Source organism: Canis lupus, chromosome 3, assembly GCF_048164855.1.
Source record: "Canis lupus baileyi chromosome 3, mCanLup2.hap1, whole genome shotgun sequence".
Lineage (NCBI taxonomy): Eukaryota > Metazoa > Chordata > Mammalia > Carnivora > Canidae > Canis > Canis lupus.
The window spans coordinates 45,396,792-45,416,847 of record NC_132840.1 but is presented as its reverse complement, the minus strand read 5'-3'; the positions used below and the strand labels follow the sequence as shown (position 1 = coordinate 45,416,847).

Genomic DNA, 20,056 nt, shown 5'->3' with positions numbered 1-20,056 from the left:
TAGTGGCTAAGAAAAGCTAATTAGGAGAAAGGTAAGGTCACTCTAAGGAGGCAACATTAAGACCAGACTTAAGGGGATCCCTGGGTGGCGCAGCGGTTTGGCGCCTGCCTTCGGCCTAGGGCGCGATCCTGGAGACCCGGGATCGAATCCCACATCGGGCTCCCAGTGCATGGAGAGCCTGCTTCTCCCTCTGCCTGTGTCTCTGCCTCTCTCTCTCTCTCTCTCTCTCTCTGTGACTATCATAAATAAATAAAAATTTAAAAAAAAAAAAAAAAAAAAAAGACCAGACTTAAGAGGATAAGGAGCCAGTCTCAAAAAAAATACATATCAAGGAGTAGGAATGAATTGTAAAGCCTTCAAGCAGAAAGAAACAGCACATCTAAGAACAGAAGCAGGTGGTGTGGCTATTTAATAGCATGACAGGGGTAGCATGTATTTTAATACATGGATAAAGGACCATATCATGCAGGTGGCCTGGCGGCCAAGGAATCTGGATTTTCTTCCTGTGTAAGAGAAATCCCCTGAAGAGATTTTAAATAAAATGCTGACACAAATGGTTATTTGGAAAAGACCATCATGGCTATTATAGAAATATACCGGAGGGAAAATGGTAAAAGAGGAAATGGGGAAAATCCAATTAAGAAGCTATTGTAATAGTCTAGGCTAGAAATGATGGTGACCTGACCTAGAGTGTGGCAGCAGAGATCAAACAACAGTCAGGTAAGAGGGATATTTGTGAGTAGAAATGATAAGCTTATTTAGGACCAAGTACTGAGACTGAAGAAAGAGGACCCCCTGATTTCTTAGGCAACAAAGTAAAATAGTGCCATTTTTTATTGAGCTGAAGACATGGAAGGAACAGATAAGGGAAAAACATCAACCAACAGTTCTGCTTTGAATATTTAAGATTTATTTATTTATTTTTAAAGAAATTTTTTAGAAAGATTTATTTATGTTTGAAAGAGAGAGAGCATGCACAGGACAGAGAGCGGGCAGGAGGTAGGGCAGACACAGAATCTTCAAGCAGACTACCCACTGAGCACAGAGCCCACTGTGGGGCTTGACCATATAACCCAGATATCATGACCTAAGTCAAAACCAAGAGTCGAATGCTTAACAGACTGAGCCACTCAGGCACCTTTTAGACACTTAAAATGTAAAGATGTCTACTGAGATATTCAAGCAGAAATGTTAAGCAGAGGGTTAGATAAAACTGGGGACGGGGAATATGTTAATGTTAAAGAATACTGATATCACAGGAATAGATTAGATCAGATCACCTAATTTAGTAATTTTCAAATTTGATGTATATACATCCCACAGAGATTCTAATTCAGTATGCCTGGGGAGAGGTATAGGAATCTGCATTCTGAAGCAGCTGACCTTCACGCTACATTTTGAGGAGCACTGACTTACAGAGAGAAGAAAGTCCAAAACTGAGATTTGGGGAATTCCAAATTTAAACCTTGGGTAAAGAAAGATGAGACTGCAAATGGCACTGAATTGAAACAAACAGAGAGGAAAACCTAGACAGTGGATACGCCGGAATTCAAATAAAAGAAGGAACAGTAATTCTTGAATATGGGTGAGAGTGAAGAACAGAGAAAAGTGACTGACAGAACAGTAAGGTCATTGGTCATCTTTACAGGAAGGGGCAGAGGTTATCTAGAGCACTTTAGGGAATAAATGGGAAATGAAGAAGATGATAACCACGATTAAGAACCTGAGATCATCATACCTGAGCTGAAATCAAGAGTTGAGATGATTAACTGACTGAACCACCCAAGCATCCTCTTTATATAGACATTTTTGACTGGATACCTGTGATGTTTTACTAAAATAACTATCTTAATTCTATTCCATGTAATAGTAATTCTTTTTTTAAAAAATGCCTTTCATTTCAAACTTTCAATATTGCACCTACAACCACATAACATTTTTCAGTATCAATTATATACAACATCATTTTTCCCAAAAAACAAAGGTAGAGAACCAAAATTTCAAATATTTCCACTCTCCACAAAAAAGCTGTAACTACTTCATCCTCTAGCTCTTATTTACCCTTGCAAGATCCTCTATTTCAGAACTGAAGTTTGTTTCTCCTTCCATCATTTCTTCCTCTTCTAATGTTCGTTCATCATCAAAATCATGAACCAGCATGTCAGCTGATGGATCAAATTCATGGTCATCTGATGTTGCCGAACCTCCTGGTAAAAAATATTTTTAAAAGTATAATAAGTTAAATTGTTATCTTATTTATATTAATTTAATGGGCATGTTATTTGTAGCTGGAGAGAAGTCAAATAAAAGTATCAGAGAAAAGCTATGCACATTAAGTATTGTATTTTCTATAATTCTTGCCCTTACTTATTACCTACCCTCTACAAAAAAATCTCTTCTCTAAGGGATTATTTTTTGCCCGGTTTCACCTTTATTTATTCACAGTTAAAATTACAACTAGTATGGGGGATAGGAGAGTACAGCTTTAAAAATGCAGGTACAGCTTTTAAAGTGTACTTTCATTTAAACATGAAATTTCAGTTGTAAAGAATAAAAGGTCATATCAAATAGAATGATCATTCGTGTGAGAAAAATCACAATTCTTAATCATTTGATATTTAATAGACCCAATGAGCATGAATCCTTATGGCCCATGAGAATAAGTTGTGTGAAATATACAGTCAGATGAATAAACAGTCTAATGAAAATACAGCTGCACTCAAGTAGTAGTCTATTAGTTCTTCCACAAAAACATATTTTAACATATAGGTAGCTATCCTTAACTTACTTAATTGATTTTGGTCTGAAATAATTCAGATATAGAATATAAAACCAAAATTTATTAAAACTGCATAGAGAACTCTTATGAAAGTCATTAAAAATATTCCAATAGTTAACTAGTGTGTAAGCTAATCTATTTTTAGCCTGGTGGCTGGGGAATACTGCTATACTCAATAGGGTCAAGCCTGTAGTATTAGATTGCAAATACGTGGCATATACATTCTGTAAACCATCCCCACATTTGGCTATTGCCAAACTTGGACTTAAGTTTACAAAAACATGTTTTTACTAATAAACAAGTTACTTAACATTTAAAAAATCAATCAGCAATTTCTTTTAACAATTTAAACTGTTAAACTGCTATAAGTTGTATTAATAAAAATTTATATTAATAAAGATTAACATCATTAATTAGTAATATATTACATCAATATACTCTTTCTTCAGTCCAGTAAGAGAACCAGGAAGTAAAACAAAGAGTCAAAAGGCTAAATTTCTTGAAAAGCAGACTATTAGGGATAAAGGGTGCCTAAGGCTGAAGGTTCTTGTCATCTCCCTTAATTTTCAGTGTAAATACCATTTTTTCAGTGCTTACTGTGTGCCAAATACTATGGCTCAAGCATGTCACATACATTATATTTCATTTAATCTTCGAATAATCCTATGAAAACAAAAATGTGATGCGCATGTTTAAACTCATGGAACCAGTAGGTGGCAAGGATGTAACTTAAATCCTGGGTCTACAAATTCTAATGCCTGTGCTTTTACTGTACTCCAAGCCTCCTGCAAGCCCTAGCCTCAGAAACAGTAGGTATCTTGCCTCAAATACTTGAAGAGAACTTGTTTTTCTTACAAAGAAAAAAAAAATTTAAGTAGGACCTGAACTCAAAATCCTGAGATCAAGACGTGGATGCTTAACCAACTGAGCCACCCAGGTGCGCTGCAGAGAACCTATTTTTACTAAGATGGGTGAACTGCAAGCCAGGTCAGGTGGTAAAGCACTTAGAAGTCACTCTGCTCTTTGAGGAAGACTGATATTAAATATGAAATAACTAAATACATAACTTCTAAATCAGGTATTACCTTATAATACAAATGAGTTTAAAAACACTATCAAAGACAAAATGACTTGAAGACTTTAGAATGACTTAAAAACATATTTTATAGTTTCTATAATATCAATTTCTTTGGAGAATTAAGAAAAGTATGGCATAATTTTATTAGGTCATCTTAGTACTGGTTGAGGGACTGGACACAAAAATTCCATGAGAGCAGCTTGAGAGCTCCTAATTTAGTTGCAATTTTGTCCCAACCATTATCCCTTCTTTTTGAGTTTTTAAAGAAAAATGTTCCCAAAACTTTTCAGTTGACTCAGCAATCTTCTAAGATGTTTATTCAATAATCATGTATTCCTACAAATAATGCTCTATTTTTCTTCTTCTTTGTAGGCAGGAAGATCCTAAAACTACCTCACACCACCATCCTGTATACTATTATCCTAATCATAACATATAATTCCTATTGAATACAAATACTGTAAAAAAAATAATTATGCTTAATTCCTAACGACATACTCTTCCACTAACTTAAAAAAAAAAAACCTCACATGAATACATAGCACCAAACTATGAATGTTGTATTACTTACCTAAAGTCTCCCATTTTTTGTTTTTTGCAAAGCCAATTATATTTAAAGCTTTGCCACTTCACCCTCTCACTACATGAAATACCAAACGGTTGGTAAACCTTTTTCCCCTTCTTATTCCAATGCTTTCTCTACAAATACACTGCACTGTTTTCTGCTAACTTTCAATTTCACATCTTTTCTTGCCTTAATCTGACTTCTTCGTTTAATCCAGCTTTTTTACTTTGTTGAAACCAATTAACCATCCTGTTCCTTTTTGTTAATTACTAGGCCCACTGTTAAGCTGTCTGCTAGAGGTAAAAAAAAAAAAAATCCCTAAAATAAATTATTAGAGGTATGGAGTCTGCTGCTTTGTGTAAATAAATATGCTTCAGAGTTAAGGCAAATACCAGTTTGGTCATAAAATTGTATCCTACTAAAAATTACTAAAAGGCACCCTACATCTTTTCAAAGATTCAAAAGATAAACTTTATAACACATCATGTGACTCATTTAATAATTTTATTTCCTTCCCTTCTCTAAATCCCCACCTCTTATGGTTACTAGTCTTACGAGTAAAGCCCTGTATTGTACCTCCACAGGTTTACACTGGTAAAGTCTATAGACAAACCACTGAGCCTGGGTCATGTGACTGTAATTAGTAACATCAATTCCAAAGTACAGATGTTACAAAGGCCACAGCTTTTTACCAGTGGACCAGATTTTTTTTACATTGAAGCCTCTATTCTTGGTTTTTTCCCCACCAACTTTTGTTAACTGCCTACAGCTAGAATTACTTCAAGTAGTAAAGGCCATCAAAGATATTTGTATTCTTCAAGCTCCACTATTCCAGTTCAGCATATGCCAATTCAAATCCAAAGGAAAATGAGAAACCCATTTAATTTCACTTTTGAAGTAATTACTTTTTTTTGTGCCTAATAGATTACCTGATGAATGTCTCAAAAATTCATAGAAAAATATCTAAAACTCTATCAGCAATGTGACAACATTAACAAAAACAACTAGAACCTATTTTTTTTTTTTTTAGAACCTATTTTTTTTTGATGAAAAGATGTGTTTGAAAGAAAAAAAAATTGGGAACAATTCCATGTCCTAAAAAGGATATAATAATCTACTATTTATCTGAGGTCAGATTACTTCCAACCTCAACCACCCAAACATATTTATAAAACTAAGAAGTTAAAAAAAAAGTCCTTGAGTTTCAGAAATGTCACAAAGCCTACTCTACTTTACTCCCAATCATATTAGAAAGAGTAAGATATTTGCAGCTGAAATAAATATGACAAAACTCACAATCAATTGAGCACACTAGTTATTTAGAAGGGATCTGAAGGTACACTAGTCTAGCTCCCATTCGATATATTATACTACACAAAGTACAATGATTTGTATTCATGAAAAAGACCTCAAACCATTAAAAAAAAGGCACATATTAAGCATTTTTACAAACATTCTCTGAAACTTACAACAGAAAGATTGCTTGGATAATCTGGAGAATTCAGTAACACATCATACCTAAATATTCAAATAAAATATTACCATGTCTCAGAGAGTTCTCTTTCTAACTTTTTCACTGTATTATTCCTTAATTCACGTACTCCATTGTAGAAGTTAGTCTTCTCTCTTAAAGTCCCAGGACACTGAGGCAAAGACTGGACTCTTTCCTGACTGCTTTTTAGCTCCAACCAACTGTTGCTATGCAAGAATGCTGTGTCAGAACCTCTAACTAATCATGGGAAGCCTAAATTCAGATTTTATATAAAATCATCTTATTTTTAAGATCACAACAAAGGCCAAACAAAAAACTTTTGTGACCCAGACATATTCAAATCACATGTTTGCAGCCTCTAAGTTAAGAAAAAATGAATCTGTACTGTATTTGGAAGAGAATATGAAACTCCAAACCTACATGGTGTGAGGGTACAACTTGAGGATACTCAAAACTAAACATAACCTACTTAGTTTACAACATTAAATATTAATTTTTGAGTGTTTTGGTTATACTATTTTTTTCCTCCCTCACGAAAAGCATTTATTTTTTTCTCAAATACTTTGAGTTTCCTGCACAAATTATTTCTAAGAAGTTAATGACTCCTTTTGAAAACATACACTTCATATATACTTGAAATCAAATAACAAAACCTTAAGAAATGCACATAATAATTAATTAAAAAAGTGAACCCACAAATAGTCATGAGGTTGAACTCACAGCAGCCTCACCTGTACTTTCATGGGCAGTCAAATATTTCATCCATTTCTTTTTTCCCCAGAGAAAAGAAGCATTCAGAAGAAAAGCAAGTCAGATAATAGTCTAACTCCTCTAGCCTTTTTATAACTAATAGGACAAACATTAGTCAAATAGAAATTACAGAAAACATAGAAAATACTTACCTGGACTTGAAGACTCAACAGATGGCTGGGGGGAAGGGGGGAGAAAAGAAGAAAAATTATCTTTGTGTAGTGACTTTTTACAAAATTTAAAGGAATTATTCAATGGCTAGCATGACCCCCAAAACCACAGTAAGCTCTAATGTCTGAATTATCCAAGTCAAACTAAAACCTTCTATATAATCCTTTCTCTGATATTATGTTTATTTAAACATAGAGAAAAATTCCAAACACTCCTGAATCTAGAAACAAAGATAACAATAAGGAATTGATTCAGATTTTAAAGGCAAATATAGGTCATAAAATAGGTAGTTTAAGAGATCTGATTTTGGATCTTGGAACATTCTAAAATATTTTCTCCTTTCGGACAAACATTATATGGTCTCATTCATTTGGGGAATATAAAAAATAGTGAAACGGAATAAAGGGGAAAGGAGAAAAAATGAGTGGGAAATATCAGAAAGGGAGACAGAACACAAGAGACTCCTAACTCTGGGAAACGAACTAGGGGTGGTGGAAGGGGAGGTGGGCAGGGGGTGGGGGTGACTGGGAGGGGGGCACTTGATGGGATGAGCACTGGGTGTTATTCTATATGTTGGCAAATTGAACAATAAAAAATAAATTTATAAAACAAACAAATAAAATATTTTCTTCTTTCAATACAGAAGAAATTACATACAAGGTTTGCTTATATGTATATACAAGCTGGTCTCTGGCTTAAAACGTGTGGGAGAGGGAAGGCCAAAACACTTTAAGACATCATTTTAAATAAAAGATATATTGTAAGAAAGCAGAAGAAAAAAGTAAAACGTTATTAAGCACCAAATAGTATACAATAGTACACTTTACTAAAAAACAACATACTTTTAAACTATCACAGAATTAGTAACCTTCAAGCTAACGTTTAGAGAGGTTAGGTTATCTGATGGAAAAATTATAAACATTCCCAATTATAGTGCTGCTTCTACTGCAGCATTCTACTTCTCATATATTTAACTATAAGCATTTAGAAAATTTAAAGATAAAATTGCTAGCAACTCATTTCGCTACTTGACAATTTGTGGCTATCTTGTATCTACCTTCAGCTAATTCACAACTATAAACAAGTCATCTACAATCATAAACTTTTATAAATAACAAAAACTAAACATGCTTCAAATAACACACTTCATAATTAAAATCTTTCCTATTCATTCAGAACTATTTCATGCCCATGAGAAGTCAGAGATTCTGGAAGTCTAAAAGCATCAGCAAAGAGATAGGGTTATTCTAGTACAGACAGTCCCCAACAATGATGGCTCAACTTACAATTTTTCAACTTAACAATAGTGCAAAAGCAATACACATTCAGTAGAAACCAAACTTCAAATTTTGATCTTTTCCTGGGCTAGCAATACGTGGTATGATACTATCTTGTGATGCAGGGCAGTGGCAGCAAGCTGCAGCTCCCAATCAGGCATGCGATCACGAGTGTAAACAACCACCAACACACTTAGGACCATTGTGTACCCATACAACCTTTTCTGTTGTTCACTTTCAATATAGTATTCAATAGACTACATGAGATATTCAACATTTTATTATAAAATACACTTTGTGTTAGAGGATTCTACCCAGCTGTAGACTAATGTATGTCTTGTGAGCATGTCTGAGGTAAGCTAGCCTAAACTAAGCTGTTTATTCATCAGGTTAGGTATATTAAATGCATTTTTGACTTAATGATATTTTCAACGTATGATAGGCTTATCAGGACATAACCTTATCATAAGTCAAGGAAATCTGTACTTTCCTTCTTTCTGCTAAGTAATGAGGCAGAGAGCCAAGAAAAACAAAACAAGTGCCTAATATTTCAAAGGCTAGGCATTCTCAGACTAATTTCTTTTTTTTTTTTTTAAAGGTTTTATTTATTTATTCATGAGAGACACACAGAGAGAGAGGCAGAGAGAGACACAGAGGGAGAAGCAGGCTCCATGCAGGCAGCCCGATTTGGGACTCAATCCAGGGACTCCAGGATCACGCCCTGAGCCAAAGGCAGATGCTCAACCGCTGAGCCACCCAGGGGTCCTTTAAGACTAATTTCTTATAAGATAGTATAACTCCATTTTGAACAGTCCACATTATGCTATTGTACTTAAGTATGACATTCTAGATCTGAAGCACACTTTTTCAAGGGCCCAATTCTTTTCCCTTTTAATGCTCAGAATGGCTCAGGACTATAAAAACAACTTATTTTAATAAGACTATTAAGAATATTCGGAAAAAAAAAAAAAAAAGAATATTCGGTATTATATATCTTCAAGCATCACGCCACTACCTGAACTTAAAAGTTACTGTGCCACAATAGAGTCAAAACAGTGCTGCTTTTTAAATTCTATTCCTCTAATAGGAAGCTGGAGAGCAGGGTGATAGAGTAATGTAACTACACAAAGGGTTTGCAGCTTGCTTAATATCTTTTGGCCAGAGCTACACATGTCTAGCTCAAAATGGATTTAACCACCACACAAATTATTACACAGCAAACCAATATTTTAAAGTATTAATCCACCTTTATGTCATGCAATTATGCTTTATTTACCAAGTTTAAGCACAATCTCTCTCCAAGGCTACAGAAACGATGACTATCTTCATCTGGTTTGCCATCCAGAGTAGCCTCACAGTGCTGTTTTTCCTTTTCAGTAAACTTTTGAAATGATTTGCAACGCAGAAACAAGAAAAACCAGCATTTCTTTCAAATTAGGAGCTTAAAAGAAATGGCTCTTTCAACATTTAGTTTTTTTTTAAGCACTCCAGTAATTATTCATTTAACAGTCTTCTCATAAAAAAAAGGGTTTCTGATTTAAAATGTTATCCTACTGAAGAATAAAAGGTACATTTTCAATGATTTTAGATATTGGCAATAATGAAGATACTGAATTGTGAATGGTGTCTGTAGTTTGTAAAAGGCCTCAAACCATAGATTGTTGTTTTATTGGGTAAGGTTATATATCGCTTTAAAGTTCTGAAAAAGGCCCCGAATATTTTCCATTAATTAAGATACCAAATGTTTAGAGGACTGGTTGCATTTGTAAGTTTAGCTGGCATAAAGCAGAGCACCCTCTACTTAAAGATAGCATTAATGATCATTTTACGTCAGAGATGCTGGAATGTTTCAAGAACTGTGATCTGACTGATGTACACCTAGATTAGCATGGGGGAGGGAAAGTAGGGATGGTTTGCTGCTAAACATATATTTTAGTATTCTATGCTCAAAATAAAATTCCATTGTTTCATTTGGGGTAGGGTGAGAGTCAGGTTAGTTTCCTGAAAGTTAATTCTATTCAGTTAAATTAAAAATTCAGCTTCTGGAAAACTGGCATTTGAAAATGGTTTATACTATAAACATTACTTTCACCCAACTAACAGACAAAACAATCTTCAAAATAAGAGTATAGTATCATAATACAGAAAATTTCAGTTTACGAAATGAGAACACTTTTTATTTAGGTATTTAAGAGAACAGAAGAACCAGCTTACATTTATATAGTACTATATTTTTTTAAATGCATAAAGTTACTTCATCATACTATATACCTGGCAATTAACACTTGCCCTGCCTACGACATTTTATAGATTTCACAGCCCAAAAAGATAAAAAGATAAAGTGACTTCATGATAGGTGGTAAAGGTGGAACTAAAGTCTAGGACTTGAATGCTTCTACATTTCCAAGGAAAAAACTATAAACTATATTAAACTATATTAAACTATATTAAAAACGTTTCTCTTTACCTCTCTCCTAACTCCCTCTTTTTCTTTTTAAAATGGTTTTCATTTGTTCAAAGCCATGTTTAAAATGTGACTGCAAGCTGTCAAGTGTCACATCAGACTATCATCTACGTCTTGTTAGGAACTGGTATCTCTAACAATACTCTCCAGAAAAACCTGAAACATCTACCATTAATGGCAAAGTAAATTGGAAAGGCAGAAGGAGGGGAAAAAATAAAACTAAAGTTGTTAAACAGGTACTCATTTGTAACAGTATCTATTTGTAGAAAAAGTACAAACTAAAATGCAAGTAGTAAAGATTTTTCATTTGAAATTAAAATGTACTTAAAACGCACTCATACATTATTGATAAAAATACATACATTATTGATAAAAATAGAATGGCTTAACCATTCTAATGATCATTTTGCTAATATGAAATACCCTATGGTAGGCTAAAAAAAGCATGCCAAGATATGTCACTATCATAAAGTGGTTCATTGCAAAAAGTTGGGGAAAAATTTTTAAATCTATCATTTAACTAGTTAGAAATGAAATACAGTTCTTCCAAACATTTAAGCACTATTAATCCTTTAAAAAGAATGAGACAGGGGATCCCTGGGTGACTCAGCGGTTTGGCGTCTGCCTTCAGCCCAGGGTGTGATCCTGGAGACCCATGATCAAGTCCCACAACTGGCTGCCTGCATGGGGCCTGCTACTCCCTCTGTGTCTCTGCCTCTCTCTCTTTCTCTGTGTCTCTCATGAATAAATAAATAAAATCTTAAAAAAAAAAAAAAAAGGAATGAGACAAAATCTGTTTGTGAATGAGGAAAAAATGTAAAAAAACATATACACATATTTACTCATACATATGGAAGTAAAAAAAACAGTATAGAGAGGGTAAACTGGGCTGGAATATACACAAAGATTTTTTTCTTCAAAAATATACACAAGAATTCGTTAAAAAATTATCTCTAGGAATTAGATAGGGGAAATAAAGCTTTTTTCATTTTATACCTTTCTACACTGTTAGAATTTCCAAACCACTTGTTAATGTTGATGCATTGTTTTGTTTTGCTTTTAAAGTCAGTGGAGATTATCTTGTGGAATTATGAGCTATTTTCATTTTCTTCCTCTACTTTTAGAGTTTTAAAAAAATTTAGTACATGCACTTTTTTTAAACAGGTGTGTAATTTAGAAAAATAACCTAGTTTTCTTTTAGGTGTATACATAATTACATGACTAGATAACACTAGACAGCCACACACAGTATGAGCAGGCTAAATCAAATTAAAAAATGAACTGTTAACTTTTATACTTTCACCACATACATGATTCAGTTGCTAATAGTTGTAACAGTATTCAATGTCTCAGGTTTGTTCAAATGTTTCTTTTTTAATTTTTTTAAAGATTTTATTTATTCATGAGAGACGGGGGGGGGGGGGGGGGGGTGCAGAGACACAGGCAGAAGGAGAAGCAGGCTCCATGCAGGGAGCCTGATGTGGGACTCGATCCCGGGACTCCAGGATCACACCTGGGCCAAAGGCAGGTGCTAACCCACTGAGCCACCTAGGGATCCCCTAAATGTTTCTCTTTTGTATATTTCTAGAACATGGTAATCTCGCATATTACCATTATTAAAAAATAATTACACTAAGGTAGTAAAAACATGAAGTAATCATTAGACTCCTATATTCCAGGCAATCCAAAGCATATTTTCAATGAACATAACTGTCTGAACTAATTTCTCCCCTCAAACCAATTCCACCATCATTTCTTTATCATCATCACCAACGTAGTAAATTTAGACACGAAACCAAAGATTCTACAGTTACGGGGATAGAAGCCAGGAAGTAGTTAGAGGCCCTCCTCCAGGTGAAGACAGGGGAACTGTGCTCATCATTTCTCTTCTTCCAAACAAAACTAAGTCACTTAACTTTCCCCTGAGGAATTCTAGAGTATAAAAAAGATTAATAAAGTCTTGGTGCTAAAACTAGCAAATTGACTATGGTAATAGTAATTCAGAGGGTGAGTTGCTATTATTAAGCACTAGAAATTCAAAAGCCTAGGCCCCACTCTTACCTGTGCCACAGCCTAACTGTACAACCTAGGACAAACTGCATTAACTCTGCTCAGTTTCATTTTCCCTAAGACAGAAAGACTTAGACTTCTTCTAGTTCAATTTCCTTTGAGATCTAAGTTCTTTACTTTTATTATGAATTGCTCAAAAGACATATTACTACTAAGGAATACTTAGCTAAAGGAATGGGATATGTTTAATAGCATCTTCTAAATTTTTTTTAATCTAAGAGTTTTGGAAAAAAGATTATCTCAACTTGCAAAAAGCTTTCTGGAGGGTGCTACTTTATGAATTTCCTATCTATACAAACATAATTTTAAGTCATTCTTATAATCCATAGAGTAAGTCAAACAGAATGGGTCCCAAGTGATGACTGGTACTTGAACAGTTTAATCACTGTAATGAATTTTGAAACCATTTGCAAACCTTTTGAAATACACAGGGACTCAAGCTAGTATCAAGAAATTTCTATATAGGTGATTCTTTACCTACTTTTATTAATCAGTTTCTTGCTTCAATGGCAGTGTTTTATTTCTGATTTGAGAAACTGTCTCTGTACAAAAATTCTCTAATATTAATCCACTTTTATACTTCCTCCAACTAACCTTTCCTACCTTATTAAGTACTTCATTACCCCTTCCAAATTAAACTTTATTAGACTCTCATACATTGGCGTTCTTAATTACTCTGGATAAATCCTAAATACACTAAAGGACAAATATTTTTTTAAAAAATTCATTACCACTACAGAGAATTATTTAAAGCCTAAATCCATCGCAGTGAAACAAGTTTTGTTTAGAATTGAAATTAACACTGTCGAGAACAGCAATCAAGATGAATCCATTTCCTTAAAAAACAAAATCCAAATACACTAAAAAAACCACTAAGCAAGCAGTCTATTTTCAAGAGAAGCAAACAAATAGATGTGATAGCACACATTATGTATATCACTTTTGGAATTCTTTTAAGTACTTAAAAATACAGAAAAGCAAGTTCATTAAATTTTCTTCTCTTTATATAACAATATGGCCTAGGTGAAAAGACAGGTCTTGCACTATGTTGTGGCTTTTTTTTTTTTTTCCTGGAGAAAAAAAAGTCCCTCATGTGTTTACAAACTCTGAAATAACAGACAAATTGTTCATTCCCAAAGGTCCCTACAACCACATTCCTTATAAAACCCAAAGGATCAACGATTTCTTCCTCTTATGCTTTCTTTCTCATTGCCTTTGTAAAGCTGCAACTCTCTGTAATTTCCTTCCTTTAACTGTGACTAGGAGAAGCTCCTTTTAGAAGATTGATAAATCATTTTAAGGGATAATTAATGAGAAATACTATCAAAAACTATTAAGAAAGGGAGAATGTGCCATTCCTTCCAAGCACATTTAATATGTTTTTAATGTTACCACAATTTGAGGAACCGTTAAATACATACTTCCTACTATGGACTGCCTAAGATGATCAGATCAAGTATGAAAAATCAGTATATTCTACTCACATCTAAATAATTTGTATTAAAACATTAAACAAAAACAAAAAAAAAACATTAAACATCTCTCTGGAAAAACAAGGTCAGGGTCATTCTCCTGTGTAAGAACTAAAAATTAAAAAAAAAAAAAAAAAAAAGGCCCAGAAGCATAATATCTACATTTTTCTCTAGAGACGTACTTCTTCAATAACCTGTTTTCCCCTCAGATTTATCAAATAAATGTATATTGTTGCTGTGTATTTTCTGTTATGTTATCAGTTAACTTCAATGCTCAAGTCTACTTAACCAAAAGTACAACAGTACATTTGATTTTACCACATGCTTTATATTGTCATAAAGAATGAATCTCCTGAGAGTTCACACAAAAGCAAGTAAAAGCCCTCTATACACCAAGCATTTCTACACCTAATTTTTTTAAAATGACTAAGCTCTAAAATCATTCTAATTACTAAAATATTGAGATCAGAAAAACACAAATTAATTTTACTTTTCACTCTTTCACTTGTTTTAGATTTTTTGCAGGACACAGATGGAGGTTCCTTCAAATTCACTAAAAATAAAACCATCTACAAGCAACTTAAGAGTTATAAAAGAAATTTTTTAAAAGATTTCTGGTCACTAAATAAATGCACCAAAAACCAAGTTCAGGTTTTCTCTTCTTGAAATTGAACCATCCATGTGTTCCTACTGAACATGAAAAGTTCCATTCTCCAAGTGATGCAATCTTTAAGAAAACTAAAACATACTCTTGAAAATATTAGGAAATGACTAGTGACTCAAAGTATTGCTTTTCCTCTCTTACATTAATGCAACCATCTTTGCTCCTAATAAACAGGAAATATTAATATACTTCTATTTACATGTTTTCAGTGTGGTAGGCAGTTAAAATTTATGGGTGACGTTTCTTAAATTTTACTGTATTTTCAAACACTGTTATGTTTCTTCAATAATAGCTTGCCTTAAAATATGACTACAGAATTTAGAGTTCAAACCACCGTGAGTGGCACTACCAGGGAAGAAACCATATCGCCTATTACAGCACACCCCTGCTTATCTAATGGGCATTCACTGAAGACTATTTGACAAAATGTAGGTAAATTCAGCCACTACAAGCCCTCCCCCACCCCTTCCTTACATATGAAAAAAGAAACACTTAAAAATCTTACCAGGACTAAAATTGTTTCAGCCCAGTGGAATGAATCCAGTGATATTTTAGTGAAACACACAGTACTATGTTTTCTCCAGCTTATGTGCCTTGAAATACATATTCTTTAACCACAAAGAAAAAAAATGGAAATAAATCTAAGCTCTAAATTTAATTTTAAGTGAAAAGTATTAAATGTTTTAAAAACATCACTGGCAGAAAAGAGTCCTGCTATAGTTAAATCCGCTCCTTTAATAGCAAATACTCCACTATACATTAATATAAAGTTAGTTTCCATAAGGAAGGCAGAAGGAACACCCTAAGAGCAACTGCACAACACAGCTAACTTTTAGGTCCCTCCATTCAACAGGTACATGAAAAAGCATCCAAAGTAGTATTTTTCCTTAATCTACACGTTTCTGTAGCCCAACGTTTACAAAGGAGGCATTATGGTGTTACCAAAATTACTCCCCTAACTTACTACTGACTTCATTTAGCAAACAATGAACACAAAAATTGGGGACTGGGTGGTTAAAAAAAAATCACCTATTCCAGAATCTGTTTTGGGGTGTCTCGGAGACCATGAAAACAGTAATTCATACAAGGAAATGCCTTACCGTTCAGTGAGGCTCTGACTCGAAGTAGACTTAAAACCCCCTATACTATATCACTCCTTCAACTCCAGGGGGTAAAGAATAACGGAATTCTTTCGAGGGTTAAGGGGCGGGGGTGGGGGGGTGTTTTTTTTTTTTAATCACGTTTAAAGATTTAAATCGGAAACAAAATTTAAATCTCCAGTGGCACAACACGAAGTTGGAAAGAATCATTAAGAGTTAAGCCAAGATTTGAAGCCCCCCAAAATAAAACAATTACCACCGAGGAAAAAGGAGCTTCGGTAACTCGTTTACTGGAAAAAGAGGGGGAAAAAAAAAATCTTCCACCGTGGGGGGTGGGGGGGAGAAGAGGAAGACAATAATAGGTAGCCTTAATATTCAAGGGGCGGTGGGGGGGAATATGGGGAAAGTGAAGAGGGAAAGGTAGAAAGCAACTCTTCTGAAATGGGAAGAGAGAAAAAGAGGTCCGACCCTGAGGAGGAATGAACTGTGCCGGGGGTTCCGGGGGTTCCGGGGGTACCGGGGAGTCCCCCAGCCCGAACGGCCGGCCCGCGGGAGGCCAGGTTTAGCTCTCCACGCTCATCTCAGCACCGTCGGGAGGAAGAGAGCTAAAGGCCATTCTGCCGTACGTTTTCCCCATTCACACGGACTGGATGTCAGCAGCAAAGGGGTGGGGGTGACGCGGAAGGGCGCAACAGCATCTCGGGGAGGGAGGGAAGAAACTTCGCCAGAAGAGGAAGCAGCGGCTCCTCTCGGCCCCTCGCACCGGCCGGCGAAGTTGCGCCACCGACGCCCCTGCCCGGCGGGCGCCCACCCCCTCACCCCCTCACCCCCTCAGCCCGTCACCCCCTCACCCCCCTCGGCACGCACTACCACGCAGCGCTCGACCCTTCAAACTGCCCCCGAAGTCCAACTGCGCCTCCGCCTCCTCCTGCCCCCGGACCCATCCCAACTAAGTTGCAGGGAAAGCTCCCGCCCAAAAGCGCGGCCTGTTCCGGACAACAGGTGGGCAGTGGCGCCAGCAGGGCTGGGCCTCTCCTAGCCAGGCCCACTCCACTCCTCCCCGGCCAGGGCCCGGGGGCGCCCGGCTCCGGGACGGGGAGGGGGAGCTCGCTCCCTTACCTCCGCCATATTTGCCGTACTGACGGGTCACATCTCCGCGGCGGCCGCAGCTGGGTCACGGCCAGAACCCGGATGTGAGACTCGGCTACAGGACTCCAGCCGCCGCCGCCGCCGCCTCGGCCGCTCCCGCCGCCGCTGCTTCGGCGGGAACGCGCAGGAGCCGCCCGAGCGCGCCCACCACACCCCACTCCGCCCCCTCGCGGCGCCGGGGCTGAGCAGGACCGGAGGGAAAAGGCCGGCGCGCGCGCGCGGCCCCGCGGCAGCAGCCTTCCCTGGGAGGAGCGCGGAGGGGGCGGAGCCAAGGTGGGTGTTGGGGGGAGGTGGGCATCTCCGCGCGACGCGCCTCCCCGGCCCCAGCCGATCCGCGACGCCCGCTGAAGGAGAGGGCCCGAAGGGACCAGAGAGGGCAAGGAAGAGTGCCGGAAAAAGCCGCGTTCAGCCTTCACAGCGCAGCGGAAAAGATACGTCGTGTTCTCCATGTAGGCCTTTTTTGAAGTGCATTTGCTGGAAAACGGATGTCGCTGTGATGCAACAAGGGCAAGGGCGCAAAGTAGAGCGCTTTGAAAGCGGCTGTCTCTGGACAAGTATTTCTCTCAGTTGATTCCTGACAGGAAATGTAAAATCCCACATCCCCAAATCCTAGAGGTCAGAGCAGAGAGATTAAGGAAAGGGACTGTGGATACAGGTAGTCTGCTGTCCTCACATCTCATTGGCTTTTTTCTTTTCCCCTCACACACTTCCTGAGATGCCAGGAGCAACATGATTGTGCAACGTTTGGATTTTGCACAATTGGAGAAATTTTCTACATGCGAGATACTGAAAAGCTGCTCTTTGATGGATCTCTGACTTGACTGCATTTAGGGAAAACCTGCTTATTTGCAATGCCTGAAATGCCAGCAATTTGAAAGTCTATTTTAAAATTTTGGCCTAGAACTGCCAATTGGCCTTCAACGCCAACTCTCATGACTGCACCGCCAATGATTGCAAAATAACAAACATGTTTCCCTTCCACTACTAAGGCAGATACTGGCTAATGCAAAGGTGATATTAAAACATGCACTAACATATTTTACTCAACCAGGAGTTTAAAAATCTTAATTTCAAAAAGATTGTTTTCCCCTAAATGTTCAAGGGTTCTTAATGCAATTTCAAAAATGATTACCCAAATCAACCAAATATAAAAAGTCATTCCTTCCAAATAATGTGATGCCAGCACCACCATATACTGCATAAATGTGCACACTTACAATTTTTCTTTAATACTCAACTTACAATGCAATATGGGCTGTTTTCTTAAATTATTTGTATTCCCTTAAAATTCTACACTCTATTAAGCAGTTTCCTTTTTCCAAAGATTCAACATTAACTTGAAATTCTTATGTCCGATAATAATTTGTGCATGAATAACTTGTGCATTTACAGGTATATGAAGTAGCTGCTAAGTGAAAGGACATTACCTGGTAATTTGACAGGAAAAGAGTCCACAGACAGTCTGTAAACCAATTAAACATAAACATCTGATGCACATTTTCTACTGAAAGAAAAGCAAGGGAAAGAAGAGAAAGGAAAACTTTTAAGGTTCCCAAATCTACAAACAATTTTTACCATTAACTGTACTGTACAGTATTTTCATTTTATTTTTTTTAGAATACTTTTATAAAAGTGTTTTTCAGGATTCCTTGGGGGGAGAATAAATATTTTAGCACAGGTACATAGAGTTACCCTACTGAATTACCTTAGTCCTTTGGACTCAAAAAACAGTTTCTGAAAAGTCAGTTTCTGTTTAAATAGTTTTCACTTTGAGATGTTTGATGGAAAACAGCTGAAGACAAAGAACAATTGATGTGCATAGACCTGGGGTGGGTAAAGACAGAATAAGGGGCCTAGAGGTAGAAACTCAGGCTTTAAAATAACATGGGATAAAGGAGGATTTTCCATTTAAACTAATATATGAAATTTAGTTCACAGAAATTAAAAAGTATTGTCAAAATGCAAGGTACAGGAATAACTTGCTTGCTTAAGCCCGTTTACTCTTTGATTAAGTTAAACCTCAACAAAAAAAAATCCCAATTATGATTAAAAAGCTGGGGATCATGGCCCCTTAGGCTATAGAATGAATTCTGAAATTGTCAGGAAAATCGGATCTGGGACTTATTTGAAGGGAATCCTTCTTACCGATAAATGACTTTTAAGTTTATTAATATTGTGAATCATTTTTATTAATTTTAAGTGGCATCACTTAGAGGAAAAATTCCCTCTATGTTTTTCTCCTCCCTTTTTAGTAAATGTGGGTTCAGTCCTTTTTTTAGGCTTAGATATTCTAAAAATATATAAAGTTAGAAATCCAATATTGTTAAGTCATTAGTAACATATTACTAATGAATTCAGTATGGTTTTATTCCCATTTTATTCTCATGATATACTTATCCTTCAAAATTTAACCACTTTAAGGAAAGTAAAGTTTTTCTCAAAAACTCTTGCTTACCTCCTCAGTATCAAATATATGAAAATTAACATTCATGAGCCACACACCATCTTAGTGTTGGATGGGACCTTAGAGGTCTTTTAGCCAATTTCTACCTTGTCTAGATAGGAATCCCTCATTACGTGTCCCCACTATCAGGCTTTTCTGCCTATGCTAAAACACCTTCAATGACTTACTGTCTGATGAAGAGGCTGCTCTTTTCAGAAAAAGCTGTACGTTTAGAACATTCTTCTTTTTATTAAACCAGACTCTATCTCCTTGTTACTTCCATCCACTTCCCTGAGTTTTTCAGCACTTTGGATTAATTCAACAGATGTCTTCTTTGTATTTAAGTGCAAACAATCAATATTTATACTTAGGTTAACAAAATATAAATCTTTAATGCCTACCGATACTAGAAGACCTAAAAATAAGACATAACAGAGTTAAAGGTATGAAAAAATACACCAATACCTATGAGCTGTTTAAAATCATTACCGTTTATATAGTATTTATTAATATGATGTCTAAAATGGTAATTGTTAGAATTGGATAATAAAATATTTTAAAGTTAAACTAAAAAGTGTGGTT

General features: G+C 36.2%; 1 protein-coding gene across 38 annotated transcripts in view; it reads right to left on the bottom strand.

Annotated features, from left to right (window-relative positions):
• Positions 1-20,056, bottom strand: part of MIER1 (MIER1 transcriptional regulator) — a 58,327-nt gene that overhangs the window by 35,716 nt on the left and 2,555 nt on the right. For 6 of the 38 annotated variants that reach the window (XM_072820701.1, XM_072820703.1, XM_072820715.1 and 3 more), the window contains exons 3-4: positions 6,817-6,841; positions 2,062-2,207 (exon numbers count right to left, since the gene is read on the bottom strand). In XM_072820701.1, the coding sequence (XP_072676802.1) occupies positions 2,062-2,207; positions 6,817-6,841 (171 nt within the window). Of the gene's footprint in view, positions 1-2,061; positions 2,208-6,645; positions 6,683-6,816; positions 6,842-15,287; positions 15,311-15,882; positions 15,979-17,001; positions 17,188-18,458; positions 18,536-19,662; positions 19,890-20,056 lie in introns of those variants that run through there. The other 32 variants (XM_072820712.1, XM_072820718.1, XM_072820717.1 and 29 more) reach the window with 18 other exon arrangements.